This window comes from Thermobia domestica, chromosome 10, assembly GCF_964235325.1.
Source record: "Thermobia domestica chromosome 10, izTheDome1.hap1.1, whole genome shotgun sequence".
Classification (NCBI taxonomy): domain Eukaryota; kingdom Metazoa; phylum Arthropoda; class Insecta; order Zygentoma; family Lepismatidae; genus Thermobia; species Thermobia domestica.
Window position 1 is genome coordinate 34,594,985 of NC_137463.1, and position 17,466 is coordinate 34,612,450.

The 17,466-nt window shown below is 36.3% G+C and overlaps 1 protein-coding gene across 7 annotated transcripts in view; it reads left to right on the plus strand.

Moving 5' to 3' along the window:
- Nucleotides 1-129: 129 nt before the first annotated feature.
- LOC145662432 (RNA-binding protein 1-like) overlaps nt 130-17,466 on the plus strand; it is a 29,563-nt gene continuing 12,226 nt past the window's right edge. For 3 of the 7 annotated variants that reach the window (XR_014127040.1, XR_014127037.1, XR_014127038.1), the window contains exons 1-4: nt 130-286; nt 14,583-14,801; nt 15,945-16,031; nt 16,984-17,414. Coding sequence is in view for 2 of the 7 variants with exons in the window: in XM_081727999.1 (XP_081584125.1) it covers nt 14,593-14,801; nt 15,945-16,031 (296 nt within the window). In the remaining 5 variants the exon portion in view is untranslated. Of the gene's footprint in view, nt 287-14,582; nt 14,802-15,944; nt 16,032-16,983; nt 17,452-17,466 lie in introns of all 7 variants that reach the window. The other 4 variants (XR_014127041.1, XR_014127039.1, XM_081727999.1 and 1 more) reach the window with 2 other exon arrangements.

Genomic DNA, 17,466 nt, shown 5'->3' on the forward strand with positions numbered 1-17,466 from the left:
CAGTATTCAGCCCTTTAGTATGCTCGAATCGTACGTCAAAATGACTCTGAATAAGGTGGTGAGTTTGGCTATTTTTAGGCAGATTTTGTGCGTAAAGTGATGATTCTGTGCGATATTTAGCTACTTCTGAACACATCTCTTACCAACACTGAGTACAAGCCGAATGATAATGAAGTGTCCGCCATTTTGAATAGTTGTTGTATAGTGGAGAGAAGCAGTTATTACTACATTAGCTATTAGAAAACTCCTAATTTCTATTGAGTAAAACTTACTCTATACACAAACGGTAAGGAAATGTTAAATCTATTGTGTTACAATACTGTATTCGATAAAGGGGCTCATACGGAATGGATTTTGGAGGTTGGATGTAGGAATTTTTGTACTTCTTTTTTATGGAGCATGATATTAAACTTCCTAGGCTTATATTTAAGAGGGCGACTAGAATTTATTTTTAATTTTTTTCAGGGTATTTCTTATTTGAATTTGTTTCCTGTGATAGCATAGCATACAGGTGTAGTTTCATGCGCATATAAAGTACAATCCTGTCGCTATAAAAAAAATGTGTCCATTATATTTCAGCTCCTGGTTTAAAGAGTCTGTATTTCCTTGGTATGAAGCGGTATAAGAAAGAAATTTCAGTACAGGCGAAGAGGAGCCCGTCAAATTAAGGAAAAAATAATCTTCAATTTTTTTCCCTAATATGATTTTTCTCTCTTACTCTTCTTTGGGGACCGCGGTGGCTCAGTGGCAGAGCGTTCACCTCCGGTGTTTGGGGTCCCTGGTTCGATCCCAGCTCGCCCCGTGTGGACTTTGTGGTGGACAAACACTGTGCTCGTGTTTTTTCGGGGTTCTCCCGTTTCCTCCCACTTTTCTTCATTCCACCTTTTCATTCATCTCTCATCATCACTGTGTCCTTTAGCCTAACCGGCATAACCGTAGGACGTAAAAGTTAAAAGATTTCATTTTTTTTCTCCTCAAATGATTCACTAGGCTTAAGTTTAGAGTTGCCCCTCCAGTCTGAAGGTGCCCTTGAACTTTGCAACATACAAAAAACAGTGCTTAAAGTATTAAAAATTCTTATATTTCACTTAATTTAAGTACTCCGTGTGCATCACAAAAATTTAAAAGGTTTTCTTCATTATTTTTGCGCATCCGTTACACCTGTTCGCCATATTTTACAACTACCATGCTGCTGAAACCTTCCGCATCCGGCAAGTAGTACTAACTTCCACATATCTTTTCTCGTATTAAACATAACTCTCCTGCCGAACTTACATTCCTAAACATCAAATAAAAACTTCAAATTATCATTTCTTATCTCATTTCTCCTGTAAATTTTCCTGATTTTTATAAAAAGCGGAGGGGTAACTCTAAACTTAACCCATTCACTAAGACCTCGAGTTAAGTTCCAAAGTTGATCGTCTGTTTCTATCAAAAATTTGAAAATTTACCGTGAAGAAATGGATAATTTGTTTGTGTGCTTGATAATATGTAAGGAGAGCGGAAGTTATATAGAAGTAGTTATAAACATAGAACTATTTGGCAAGCGGAGCAACTACTACGCGCAAGATAATCGCATGGTTGGATTATGAGAAAGTAGCGAGGAATTGTATTCTGAATGTGGCTGCAGGTGTATAGAGATTCTCCATTTGGTATTCTTACGCAGAGACGAGAGATCACAGATTGCTCATGTTAACAGAATGTGTCCAAACTTTCCCAACCCGACCTCATTTTATCCTATTTATCTGTACCTTACTCTACCCTACCCTGCATTATTATATCCTTTGAAAGCAGTCCTAAAAATTCATGACCTTTAACTTTTTGTAGCTGTTACTGCGCTTTTTGTCGAAAACCATGCGGACGACCAACTTCGGAATAAATGCCTATTATTCTGGCACATGCCCAAATGATAAACCAGATCGATAATGTGCGTGCATCCTGATATGCTTCCTCTTATGGGTATAAACATGCGTCGTGACGTACGCCACATGAGCGACTATGCAGGAAACAAAGCGACTAGTGCTAGGTGGCCACTTAAAACTAGGACATTTGTTCGGCAGAGGGGTTATGTTTAGCGGAAGGGGTCCAGAAGCAAGTAGAAAATACAAAATTTACAGGAGAAATGGATGATGCAAGTACTTAGACCTAACATAACGTGGCATTAAAATAGGTAGATCGAGCGTGAGCATAAACCCGGCTCTGGCTGGTATTCCTTACTAAGGTTTTCCTCAGTCCCACGAGGTGAATGCCTAGATGGTAGCTTCTGTAAGGCCAGAATTGGGCCAAACACTAACGCTCCAAAATTGGCGGGAGATATATTCCGTGAGAATATTCTGTTACCAACACTTTCGCAAATATGGTGGTGGTGCGTTCCGATATCTTTTTTTTTTTTTTTTTCGTTTTATGGTTTCTTAAATTCGTTATGAAGTAAATGTAGAAGTCAGGGTTTGAAAAAACCCGGGTTTTTTTGAAAAAGCCCAACCCACCTGGGCCCATATGGGTTTTTTCGGGTATTTTCGGGTTTAATTGGGTTTTTTCGGGTTTAATCGGGTTTTTTCGAAATATTTCAATGTCTTTGGGATAAAAGTGTTAAAATAAGATTTATATTTGTGGTTTATATTTCAAGATTGTCATTGTCACAACTTGCAACAATTTTCTACTTACTGCCGTTTTGAAAAAATGGCCGCCATTTTGAAATTTTACATTCGATCGTCGAGAAAATCTATACAGCAATGTTAGCATATCTTGTGCTTCCACCGTCAAAATATCAACTTAAAAGACTGAAGATTGCGCTTCGTAGCGTAAATACTCGCTGTTTTGAAAAAAATGGCCGCCATTTTGATATTTTACGTTGGTATGCCGCCGAAATCTATACAGGAAATTTAATGTCTCGTGCTTGTACTCTGAAAATTTTAACTTAAAAGGCCGAAAGTTGTACCCTGTAGTGTGTGTGGTAGAGGCAGACAAACGAGTTGAGTTGATTTTGTGTTTAACGTCCCTTTCAGTAGCGAGGCTTTATGAGACGGGACCTACTGATTAAATTTGAATCTGAACCACATGATCTCCTTTCGTGAAGCAAACCCAGGTCACCCACGACGAAGACGCGTACACTAACCGCTTAGTCATGAAGGAGCTCGGCAGATAAACAATCAAATGTAGATCAAGTCATCCAGAAGCCTGACTGACGTTCGCCAAATATAAATACCAAAAGGGGCCTATTAATTTAAAACAAAGATACATTTCATGTTGTATGAGGTAAATAAATGTTTCAAAATGTCTTATATGAAATTAACATCTTCCAGCGTAAATAAACCTGTCATATTTTCTCCATGAGAAAACGGAACACCTCAATCTCCGTCCCCCCTCAACTTTCCAACACAATGAATTGAACTATAGTCTGGCTATGAACAAAATTATAATAGGACGCGGTGGCTCAGTAGTAGAGCGTTCACCTCTGGTGCATGGGGTCCCTAGTTCGATCCCAGCTCGCGCAAAGTGAGCTTTGTAGTGGACAAACACTTTGTGCGTGGATTTTCTCGGGATTCTCACGTTTCCTCCCACTTTCTTCATTCCGTCATTTCATTCATTCCTCATCATCACCGTCACCTTGAGCATAGCAGGCATAACCGTGAGACTAAAAGTAAAAGATTTCATTTTATTTTATTTTATTTTTTTCAAGAATATAACGGGCGAAAGTTCACTAAGCAGCAGCTGCTTTTCTCTATTTGTACCCTGCAATTAATTGTATAGACTAAAGATGCCTAAAAACTTAAGATGTGCTATAAAAATGCTTCACAGGAAAACAATATGCAAATTATTTAAATCAGTGGTACAATCTACATTCAATAGTCTTCGCGCGTTTAGCAATATTTATTTACATGGCTGTATTTGCCAAAATTACGTTCGTCAGTTTAATCTGATGAAAAGCTGATTTTTCTCCCTTTGTCGTGTGTAATTGTCAGGGCCAGATTTACATTTTTCTAAGACCTGGACCAAAGCACAATTCTGTGCCCCTAGCCTTTGAAAAAGATTATAATTCTTGTTAACTTATCTATGTTGCTGGAGAAAAGGTCAGCTATCTTTCCTGTGTTTGTAAATGTAGAAACACTCAAAGCCATCTTTTTTAATATTCCGGAGAGTATCCGAGTTTCCATCAAGTTCACTGGAAAAAGTAGCATTGCAAATTTCGCTCGCTATCAAGTCGAACAGAGTGGTGTAATAACTTCCTCGAAACTGTTACATGCAACAGCGTACTGTACATTCACTAATTACAGGATTCCCAGCCATTTTCACTTTTCGAATAAGCTGATATTGATAGTAGAAATGGAACGGAGTTAAAATACGAGACATTTCCCTGTTCCGGCTAAATTTACGGGGACGCGGGACGCTCGGGCCCTAAAACGGGACTGTCCCGTTTTTTACGGGACGTATGGCAGGCTTAAGCGTAAAATAGTTTCATTGTTGAAGTATTAATTTCCGATCCTTCTGCTTTTAATTCGGGAATTTCTCGAGCACTTCTTTCACGGCGTGTACATCAAAACTTTCACTAGTACGGAAATTTGAACTCAGCACTTGACATAGTAAGCGTTACATAGTGTTCGGAACCCCGAGCATTAAGCTTCTTAAATTTGACAGACAAGAATTTTTACGCTATTGCTGGTGTTGATTCTACAGAATGTTTATTTGAAGAGTAGCAACAAATGACTGAAATAAACTGTTATTGTTCAACCAAATTTTAGTTGAAAAAACTTGTTTTACATCAAAGGTAAGAAATAACACTAATAGTTTCACTAATGTATTTACATATGTACTGTTAGTACCGGCACCTATGACCTTAAACCCGTCAAACGTATGAGTGATAACGTCCCTCGGTGTTGCCGAGTCGACGAGCACACTATTCACGGAAAATATTTTCTAAAGTACAGAATTGCTTATTTTACTTCAAAAGGCTATAAGCATAATCCATACATTAATTTGTTCTATAACTATCTCAAGCTTTTTTTTTTTTTTTTTTTTTTTTTTAAATTCATTTAGTGCATTCAGGGCTTTATAAAGGTCTTAGGTTCAATGTTGTTGTATACGTTAACGTGAAAGCCTCTGATTTGCCCAAGGAAAGTCTAAAATCTGATAAAAATCACTTATAATGTGATCATCTTAGTTGTATCAATAATATACTAACAAATAGGTCAAAAACCCAGGTGGGTTTTAAAGTGGGTTTTTTTCAGGTGGGTCCAACCCGAAAAAACCCACCGGGTTTTTTCGGGCTGGGCCCACTTGGGCAAACCCTGGTAGAAGTGCTTCTTTCTTCTCATCTTGCTCATCCTCTTCTTATTTTTTCCCCACCTTTTTAAAATCCGAATACTATCCTCGTGTAAGACTGTGTTTCTCTCCACGGCCCAAGGTTTAAAGAGACCAACCTCATATAGTTAACTATTAGCAGAACTGTAGTAATAAATTCACATTAGAGACAGCGCCGTAACTTTCTGGTGGGCAAGCATTAATACGTATTTTTGTGCCTCCTAGAAAAAGTTGTTTTTCTCATTCTTGGGCCCCCTCTTTTTATCTTTCTCTTACTCTTTATGGGCCCTCCCTCACGGTAAGGTCTGCGGGGCCGTTCCATACATGACAAATTAAGTAAGGGGACAATATTGACAAATCTCAGAGCCATTACAAAATTTGGAATACCGAAAAAACTAGTTAATTAAAATGTGTTTAAATTAATCCCAGAGTAAAGTCCGAGTTGGAAAACTTTTGTCAGCCAACCAGGCCTAGAGCTGAATGCTATTTACCAGGTTATGGCGTATGTTGATGATGTAAATCTGATAGATGATAAGAGAACAATAGAAAGAAATGCAGAGGACTTTTTAACCTTTTAATTACGGAGCCTTTTAAAAAAATAAAACCTGGGATACGGCGCCAATTTTGAACAAAATGTAGGGTTATTTTCAAATGGCTGTGGATCAGGCCCTAATAGTCGTAATCTCACGAAAGTTGAAGCATTTTACAGAAAATACATGAAAGTTTCATAATTAGTATGGTTTACCCCCCTATCACTCTAATCTAGGATTACGGGGTGGGGGGAAAACAGAATTTTTACAACTTTTCTAACAAAAATTTTGAGTTCCCTCCCCCCTCTGCCGCTCTACAAATTGACGATGCGTATAAAATGGGCATCAAAATGTTCTTTGATATATTCTCAATAACATATAACAGCAGTGTTAACGTAAGATACATACACCATGATTAGGAAATTCCCCAAATGTAACTACGCCACTGATTAGGACAAAAATGGCAAAATGCAGGGCTATTTTCAAATGATCGTAACTCAGGCTCTAATAGCAGTAGACTCACAAAAGCTGAAGCATTTTACGGAGAATACATGAAAGTTTCATAATCAATATGGTTTTCGCCCGACCATTGTAACCAAGGATTAGGGGGTGGGGGAAAACAAAATTTTTACAATTTTTCTTATAAAAATTTTGCGTCCGCCCCCCTCCGCCGCCCTAGAAGTTGACGAAGAAGATAAAATTTATATCAAAATGTTCTTTGATATATTCTCAATAACATACAACAGGATTGTTAACATAAGGTACATACAGCATAATTAGGAAATTCCTCAAAATTATAATGTATCTACGCCACTGATTAGGACAGAAATGACAAAATGTAGGGTTATTTTCAAATGATCATAGCTCAGGCTCTAATAGCAGTAGACTCACGAAAGTTGAAGCATTTTACGGATAATACATGGAAGTTTCATAATTAGTATGGTTTGCGCCCGATCACTGTAATCAAGGATTAGGGGGGTGGGAGAATCATAATCAGAGTCATCAAAATTAATTTCGTCTGTGTCTGAGGAAGGAAATTCAATTTGTTCTTCATCCCACTCCGAATATGTGTCCATTGCTTCCAACTCGTCTCGAATGTCTTCTGAACCGAGAACATCTCTCGATGCCATTTCTACTAATACACACATCACCAAAGTCTCACAAGTAAAGCCAACGGTAACAAATTTTCAAATTTTAGGGTCCGTCAAGGTAGATTCTACTGTATGTTAAAATTCGTATGCAGGAAAGAACGCGCTCACAACACTCAGTTCAGACTAACAACTCATATGAAAAGATTAACAACAACCTCTACGTCTTACAAGGGCTGTAGGAGTCCAGGAACCCAAACAAACTCTCTTATCACTCTATGTTGTTACCACGTGCAGAAATAAATCTTTCTTTCTCAGCCAGGTCAAGACCTCTCCCCCCACATCCTCTATTCCTAATTACGTCCCTGGCACCAAGATTGGAAGGGAAACGTCTCCTGACTGATTATTTATATTTTCTTTCACAACAATTAACTTATTGTTGTGTTAAACCTCTGAGAACAAAACTCCGCACTTTAAAAATTTAAATGCGTTTTAAAGAGCTTGTATGACAAACAGTCACGTTCGTTCACTTTAAAAAAACAATAACAACATAATTTCTGTATTCAGCAGTTGCCTAGTATGTCTCCTGAATAAAACACATGCAAGTGCATATATTTGATACCCAGAAAGTTAAAAAACAATTAAGTTTAATGGGCAAACTGCAAGGTATCTATAAATAGTTACTTCGTATCCCAAGCTTTATTTTTAGGTAACTAAATATAGTTCCTTCGTGTCCTAAAGGTTAAACGCTTGCAGCAACATTGTTTCAGGAGTAAATGCAGAGAGAACTAAATACGTGGAAGTTCACAGCAAATTATGTATGCATCAAAATATCAAATAATACTTTCAACAAAGTAAATACTTTCGGAATCTAGGATAAATATTAACAGACCAAAATCATATCCACGAAGAAATTAAATGTCGACTGAAATCAGAAAATTCGTGTTATTATTCAGTTCAAAATATTTTATGGTCGCGAATTCTGTCGAAGGATTTAAAGCTTAAAATCTATAAAATGATAAACATGCCTGTTGTGTTTCATGCTTGTGAAACATGGTCACTTACGCTGAGGGAAGAACGCAGACTGAAAGTGTTTAAGAATAAAATCCCAAGACGAATATTTGGTCTCAAATAGAACGGGAATGGAGAATGGCGGAAACTTTATCATGAACAACTACATAAGTTATACGGTTTACCAAACATCGGTAAGATCATAAAGTCTAGGAGGCTCAAGTGGGCAGAATGGAAAAAAATACGAACGCTTTCAAGATATGTTTTTTTGTGTTATACTGAAACTACACTACCACAAATGTAGATATCAATTTAAGGCATAAACTTAACATTAAAACGATATGAAGATACATAATTTGTGAAACGTAATGTACTGAACAATCAGTTCTAGTTTCAGCTAAATAGGGGTGTATTTCTGTCTTGGGCTGATTCTGGATAAATGTATTGTCTTCCTGATAATGTTGATGGTGCGTCTAAGGTTTCTTAGTGCACGCCTTGTTTCAGAATTGGCTTAACATATGTATTTATCAAAACATCATCAGCAGAACGGAATACCTTGAAAGAAAAAGAAGGTTTGGGAATCATTAGAGATGCAAGGGCTCGGAAAAGAAACGGCTTTTTGGAAAAAAAAATCGGTTTTTTCTGCTTCGCTTTTTTGCTTGCGAAATTTTGGGCTTTTTTCAAAATTTTGCTTTAAATTGATAAAGCATACTTTCTTTCGCTTCTCTACAGCACAAGAACTCATTTGATTAGTGGTTGATGTAGATAATAATATAGAACCTCTAAAATAAACCATGAATTTCGAAAGTTTTTTTTTTTTTTTTTTTAATAACATATTTACATTATGAATGCCAAAGGATTAACCAATATATATATAATAATTTTTTAACTTCTTATACCCAAAAATAAGTACTTTTTCTAAAAAAAAGATACACAAATAACTAGCAAAATTGTATGTAGTATTTTTACTTCAAAATATCACACATCCTCTTTTTGAAACAAAAAATAAAACATGAGAGAAATACATTTATATGATAGTCTTGAAAGCTGCACATCAAGAGCTTGGTTTCGGGTGGTTCTGTACATTCTTGAAATTTTTAAGTTTTAACTTTCATGTACATTTTATGAAAATTTCGAACAAATTTTTCATTCATTGATCGCATACGTAATCAGGTGATTGGAATCTGCAAAATCGGTAAAATTCCGAATTTTATAATGCACTGACTGTTTCTTAAGCTTGTTCAGAATCGGGAAAGTACCAAATTTTCTGTTAATGGATCATATGCGTAATAGAGTGCTCATCTGATCGTGCGGTTTCCTAGACTTATAACCACCATCACGGTTTACCCAGTCCTGAAGGTTTCTGGTTTTTTAACGACAGGAATTCAACATATCATTACGAAACTTAAAAAAAATCAATCACTGTTCCAATTCAGAAGAAAGGCGACAAGACTGAATGTAATAAATCGAGGCATTTCTCTTAACATTCTATTAACAAGATTGACTCCATACGCAGATGAAATTATTGGAGATTATCAGTGTGGATTTAGGGAAATCGATCAACTATCGACCAGATATTTACTATTCGATAAATACTCGAAAAGAAATGGGAATATATTATCCAGTACATCAGCTGTTTATTAGTTTTAAAGAGGCTTACAACTCGGATAGGAGGAAAACATTGTACAACATTCTTACATAATTCGGAATACTGAAAAAGCTAGTTAGATTACTTAAAATGTGTTTAATGAATCCCAAAGTAAAGTCCGAGGAGAAAAATTCTTGTCCATGAGCTTCAGCGTCGAGAATGGCCTGAAACAATTAGATGCGTTATTGCCATTATTGTTCAGTTTTGTTCCCGAGTACGCTATGAAGAAAATTAAAGATAGCAACCAGACCCTAGAGCTGAATTGTATTCACCAGGTTACGGCGTATGCTGATGATGTAAATTTAATAGGGGATGATACAGCACGTAGCAAGAATTTCATGAAGGGGGGGGGGCGTCACTTGAAGGACTATGGTCATCACACCAGGGGCTCGATCATTGTAAACTATTTTACTGGAACATATATTGGTTAGTTTAGCCAGGATTTCGTAATGGGGAAAGGGGGGGGGGGTCACATTAAAATTGAATGCCCAGGAGCTCGATCAATCTAAACTATGTTGTACTTTACTATCAACATATATGGGTTTGTTAGAACAATAAATGAGGATATGTTGGTAAATATTTTAATAACAAACTATGAGGAAATCTCGAGTAAAATAATTTAAAAAACTTGTTGAAAAAGATTTACAATGTTTACGTTCTTCCTCTGTTCATTCAAATATAACAATTTTCCTTTCATTATGACCTCAACTATTATAAAAAGTACATACTTAATAATGTCTTGTAAAATATTTTACAATATCTGCATCCCTTTCTATGTTGAATCAAATGTTAACAGAACATTCTTTCCACATAAATTTTATTTATTTTTTTTTTTTATTCCATCTACTACTGAGTGTTCCAAATGACAGGTTAAAGAAGCAGTAGAAAATTGTTTTTGAAATAACATGTTTGATACTGCAAGGATGTGATGAAAAATTATGATAAAAAATGTTACACGCTGTTACACAACAGTACTATAATTTCGGAAGCTTGAAATCTCCGTGACTAGTAGCAGAAATTCTGAGAATTCAGTAACTTTTCTAGAAATTTCAAATTCCGTGACTTTTTCAGGATATCTCGCTTACCTCGCCACCATGAATTGCAAGTGATACAGATCTCCTCATAAGAAAGAGTAACCAAAAACTTCTTGTAGTTTGTAATTTTAACGCTGATCCTTCTTTTTCTCATTTCGTTTTGATTCATCCATCCTTAATTTTTTTTCATTTCTGGTTCGAAAAGGGGGGTCCGGACCCCCCTTGGCTACGTGCCTGGATGATAGAACAATAGAAAGAAATGCAGATTCCTTATTAAACGCTTGCAGCGACATTGGTTTAGAAGTAAATGCAGAGAAAACTAAATACATGGAAGTTCACCGGGATCGTAATATGTCAAATTATGGATTCGTTAAAATATCAAATAATACTTTCGACAAAGTGGATACTTTCAAATATCTGAGATCAGTATCACCAGAACAAAATCATATCCACAAAGAAATTGAGTGTCGACTGATATCAGGAAATTCGTGTTATTATTCAGTTCAAAGTATTTTGTGGTCGCGAATTCTGTCGAGGAATTTAAAGCTTAAAATATATAAAACTATAATCATGCCTGTTGTGTTTTATGGTTGTGAAACATGGTCGCTTGAGGGAAGAACGCACACTGAAAATATTTGAAAATAAAATCCTGAGACGAATATTCGGACCCAAGAGGAACGGAAATGAGGGACAATTCATAACGAAGAACTGCATAATTTATACGGTTTACCAAACATAGTTACGGTCATCAAGTTTAGGAGGCTCAGGTGGGCAGGTCATTCAGCCAGAATGGAAGAAGGTAGGAACGCTTTCAAAATTTTAACTGGAAATCCAATCAGAAAACGTCCATTAGGAGGACTTAGGCGCAGATGGGAGGACAATATTAAAATGGATCTCGCAGAAATGTTATCTATAATATCTTCTTATAGATATCTATAAGCTATCTATAACATCTATCCCTTATCGAAAATCATATATAGGATCGACCAATGGGGTATTTTTGCAAGTACTAGTCCTTCCCATATACGTTGTTATATACTTTAACAGTTTTTTCTTTCTTAAAAATGAGCACTTTTGTTTGAGTTTTGCAATTTTACTGTTTTACTTTAAAGTAAAGAACGCACGTCAAGCTTGTAAAATGTTGCATAATTTACAGTGATAATATTTCACAAGAACATAAGTGCCAACGATGGTTTATGCCATTCTGTGCTCTCGATTTTGATCTTAGCAATGCACCTCGGTCAGGGATGACCGCTGACCTTGTCAAAATAAAACCATTGATCTAGTGAAACCCACATTACACTATACGAGAGATTGCAGGAACATTCAACCTCAAGCTTTTACGACGCATAACTGCGATTTGTTCATTAACCCTTTGGGGATCCTATGGTACAATTTGTACCATACGGGGTGTTTCATGGTACATTGCGTTATAACTCTCGTATTTGAGCTTTTTCGTCGTGTTTTTTTAAGTCCAGAGGCATTGCAGAAGACATTACGGATGGTTTCACACCTTCCTGTGTCGAGACATAGGAGGTGATGACGTCATAAGTCTAAAATTTATATTTTAGTGTAATACTTTTTGGGGGGGTTTATGTAAAGTAATTTTGGCGGGCTTATTTTTGCACGTAGAAGATTTAAATTTTGCACAAACATGCAGTCCACCGAATAGTATTTACCAGATTTTTTTCTTCAGATTTCTGCGTTAAAACAGGCGGGGGGGGGGGGATCCAGAGAGTCAAAAAATTGAAGAAAGGGATATTTTTACCCGAAAATCCCGTTTTTCCTCATTTTCCCGCCTTAGATACATGATGGAGACAAGTGAATGGTAACGCCTGAAAAGCAGTTCTATTCTGAAGAGAATGATGTGCGACACATGGCCCTAGGGTAATTAGGCAAGTGTCAGGAAATTTTTATCAAAATATACTTCTGTATAGGGGACTTTTGGACATTTTCGGTACTATTTTTGTGCTGGCTTATTTTTGCACCTAGAAGATTGAAATTGTGCACAAACATTCAGTACACCGAGTAGTATTTACCAGATTTTTTTTTTCAGATTTCTGCGTTAAAATAGGGGGGTACAGAGGGGCTAAACGTTGAAAAAAAATTTACCAAAAAATCCCTTTCACGGGATTTTCCCGCCTTAGATACCTAATGGGGACAAGTGAATGGTAACGCCTGAAAGGCCGTTCTATTCTGAAAAGAATGATGGGCGAAACATGACCCTAGGGTAATTAGGGATGTCTCAGGGAATGTTTAAAAATTTCCCTCTGTATACGGGAATATGGGACATTGTCGTTTTTTTTTTTTTTTTTTTTTTTTTTTTTTTTTTTTTGCTTACTTTTGCACCTGGAAAATTGGAATTGTGCATAAACATTCAGCCCATCGAGTAGTATTTACCAGATTTTTTTTCAGATCTCTGCGTTAAAACAGGGGGGGTCCAGGGGGGCTAAAAGTTGAAAAAAGGATATTTAGACCCAAAAAATTCCGTTTTTCCTCATTTTCCCGCCTTAGATACATGATGGAGACACGTGAGTCATACCGCTTGAAAGGCAGTTCTGTTCTGAAGAGGATGATGGGCGAAATGTGACCCTAGGGTAATTAGGGATGTCTCAGGAAATTTTTTACCTGAGATCATGGTGTTTTACGGTAATTTGGGGCATGGTGGGAATTCCTGATAAAATTTCTCCCGCCCTTGGTATTCAAGATAGAAACTTGAAATTTGGCACACACATTCAGTATACCAAGTACTATCTATCAGATTTTTTTTAGATGGCTACGTTCACACAGGGTCGCTCCAGGGGGGTCCAAAGTGCGAGAAAAAAAAATTTCCCTCCGAAATTTTCCATTTGACATCATTTTTCCCACTCCTGGTATATGGTATGAGCATGCAAGTGGTATCATTTGAAAGCCCAGCTCCATTCTGAAGAGAACGAGGTATGAACCATGATCCTAGGATAAATAGTGACGATGCAGTAGCTGCTTGACTGAAAGTCTAAAAAAATAGCCCAAAAACCCGGGATCTCTTAAGGGTTAAAACACTTTTAAGATATTGGTAACTGGTGACGAGAAGTTGATTATTTACAACAATGTGGTACGCAAACCGTATTGACCCCGGTGCGACAATTCGCCCAAAACGACATCGAAAACAAATATTCCTGACAAAAAGTCTGTACTTTCAAGATAGTGGAAATTTAATGGTCTCATGTATTTGGAACCGCTATGAAGGAGCCAAATAATCAAATCGACTGTGTACTATCGACAGTTGAACGATTTGAACGAATACATAATCGCAAAACGGCCAAAGTTTGTTAATCGTAAAGGAGTTGTTCATCACGATAATGCATAGCCACATAAAAGTTTGAGCACTCGCCAAAAATTCGAGATTGGATGGGATGTGTTACCATCCCCATAATACTTGCCTAACCTTATGCCGTCAAACTTCCGCTTGTTTTGCACTCTTCAAAACTCCTTGTGTGGCTTTCAATACAGATAGAGCTGTAAATCAGCACATTGCTTAGTTTTTCGCCTAGAAAAACCATGCTTGTATGAACAAGCAATTATGAAGCTCACTGGAAAATGACAAAATGTTATCTTAACAAAATATTTGTTTTTATATTAATAAATGACATTCAAAAAAAAGTACTTTATTACCGTTATTACTTTTCCGACTATTCAATAATGCTAAATCTAACACTAATTAGGTTGTCAGTTGCACAATCTAATATAATTGAAAATTCTCAGATCTGTTTAGTTTTACAACAAGTTAGAAATTTTAGGCATTTACAAGAATGTAAGGAATATATGTATAAAATGAAAAAAGAAAGGAGGGGAACTATTTTTTACAAAGCATGGGATATTACAGATGATCCATATACAGTACTTATAAATGTTTTGAAAGAGAAAGGTAAGCTTAAATATGTAATATATGTTTCTTACGGTTATTAAGTAAGGAAAATACTTTATTTTGTAGGTGGTGAAGCATGTCGCGCTATCGTGATTGGGATTTGGCGTGCAAAGTGTATGTTGGCAATCTTGGAAACAATGCGTCAAAATATGATATCGAGGCAGCCTTCAGCAAATATGGTCCCCTTCGAAATGTGTGGGTAGCTCGTAGTCCACCAGGATTTGCGTTTGTGGAATTTGAGGATCCACGAGATGCAGAAGATGCAGTACGTGGTTTGGACGGAACGTAAGCTATTATGTTATATATATTTCCTTAGCTATATTTGACTTCTATTCATTGTTGTAAATAGTGTTGATTCTGTTGATACTTTAAGTAGTAAATGAAATCCAAATATTAGGTAAAAAGGAGAACAAATTTCAGCTATGGAATATCGGTTGGAAATACTGCATTTAAAACTACAGTTGTTGGCAGCTATTTAGTAGGGGAGCGAAGGGAAAGAACAGGCTTACAAATTTTGAGAAAACATTAGAGCCACCCGTAAGTACCTCGCACGGGGTGTTCACAGACCCCCAACCACGTAACTTTTGTGTTTCTAACCAGAAGTCCTGATGAAAAAATATTAAAAAATGTCTAAAAACGAGTTCAAAAAGTCTGATTGCAGCAAATACTTTTAAAAACATGTCTAGAGTTACGCTACATTGTCTTAATTATTAAAAAAATATATTTTTATTGTAATAAAACAAATATCAATTTCGGGGTCTACTGGACCCCCGCGCGAGTACTAGTGTCACAAAAAGGGCGCGAGTACTTACGGGTTAAGCGAAGAAGAGAAAAGTGTTCCCTTAAACAAAACAAAATATCTGAATTTATCTATCTTTAATATTGAGTTTTACCAAATGGAATAAGTAAAATAAATCATCACTATCTACGATTTTTACAAGGAGTCATCGAAACGTTTACGATTGAACTGAGAAAGAAAGCGGATGTTTAAATGGAGTTCAAGATTAATATAGTATTTCAGGACAAATAATGTTATATTAGTGTTTGTTCTCTTTCATCTGGAGCGTACAGTTAGGTGTTACGTAAAGTCAATATGACTGCGAATTGAACTTTCAGAGATTTTACGCTATATTTTACTTTCCTCCTCAATGTCCTTTTCTGAGTCGATCACGTGGACATGTAATTTGCGTCACAAGACTCTGGTTTTGTTAAGTTACGAAATACTGCCATGGTATCAACTGGCGCTAACTTTCTTTAGAAATAAATTTAACATTAATAGAAGTGCTTATATAAATATGCTTTGTCCATTAATTACTGTTTATCCCAAACCACATACTATTTTAATTAAGAGATGTTAATTCTGTTCTGGTAACTATGTTTACGTACAGTTTTGCTTTGAACTCATAATTTTCCATTTTTGGTAATTAGGCGCCTTTGTGGAGCTAGGGTAAGAGTTGAAATGTCAACTGGGAGAAGTCGCAGGGGAGGAAGACGTCCCCCACCACGTTATTCTGGGTGAGTATAATTGTTAATTATTATCCAATTTACTTTTTTCTTTTTTCAGTACTAAACAATTCAGATTTTATTTTTCTAAGTGTTGGCCGTATCAGACCCTATAAAGTATGTAAGTGCTGTTTTTCTTTTTTTCATATCTCAGTATGTTATTGTTTATCATCACAAATAAGGCTGTTTTAATATCATATTTAAGTAAGTTTTAAAAATCAACATAACGAATATATAAAAACATAGTCAAAATGCTTTTCTGCTGCATGTCATTTGTATGTTAATTTTTGAAACTTATTCTAATATATATAGATATATATTGGAAATGTTGAGCTCGCTTGATTTCAGAATAAAGTATAAAATTATTTATAGATCATTCTTTTACCTAACAATTCAACCATAAAGAGAAAAGTATATAAACAATAAATGAGTAGCATTGGGTGTTGAAGCCTATTTTACCAATTGTGTAGTATGTTTATTATAATACAATTTAATTCTTAGCCAAATTTCTATAATTTCTCTTAAGAAATGTAGTGCAAGGTTTGAATGGCATGCATGTGCTAAATAATTGCAAACACTAAATTAGTTGAGTTGTACAACCTTGTCCTACTGTGCTTAACTGAAGATAGAAAAGAAAATCTCCATCTTCGATTCATCGATTGTTCTAGTACGTTGAAATTTAGGATCATAATGACTTGAGAACTGTCGATGAATAGAAAATTACAGGGAGTTTTGTACTGATCTCCATGTTCTCGGTTAAGTATAGTGGGATAAGGTCTCTTACATTTACAGATATATTTGTTTAATTGGAAAAATGTTTCTTATTTTTTGACAGCGTCATTTGTGATGATATTTTGTGGGCAACTGATCGTGCCAACATGTTTATTAAGGCAGTTTTAATAATAAAAAAAATTAACAAGAAAAATAATTGATCAATTTTTATGCTATGTGACCGCAATTGCAGGGATAATCGTCTTCTTCTGAACTACAACCTTCATCACCGCCATCTTTCGTTGCTGCAGCCACCCTGATCTCCAAAGTAACCGCAACAAACCAACATCACAAGGTCCAACAACGTCTTCACAATATGAAACCCAGGGTGTTCAACTCCTCGGCGCGCATCCCTTGTTGGCATATAAGCGAATTAAAACTCACCGCGGCGGTGTTTCCAGCCAACTAACTCACCTAACAACAAGACCGTTCCACAATCTCTTCACCTTCAGGTGCATTTACCGACAACCTACCCATCTGCTGGATTGATGCTGTAGGGTTTCCACCCCTGAAAACAACACTCAACTTCATGTGTTGACAACAGCACACCATTTGCAGCTTCTGCACATATTCACCAATTTCTTCTGTCTTCACGCAGCGTGCCTCCAATAGCTACAGAGCCTGGTATTCTATTTAATCATATATCTTTTCAGTATCCCTGGTTAGTGAATTTATT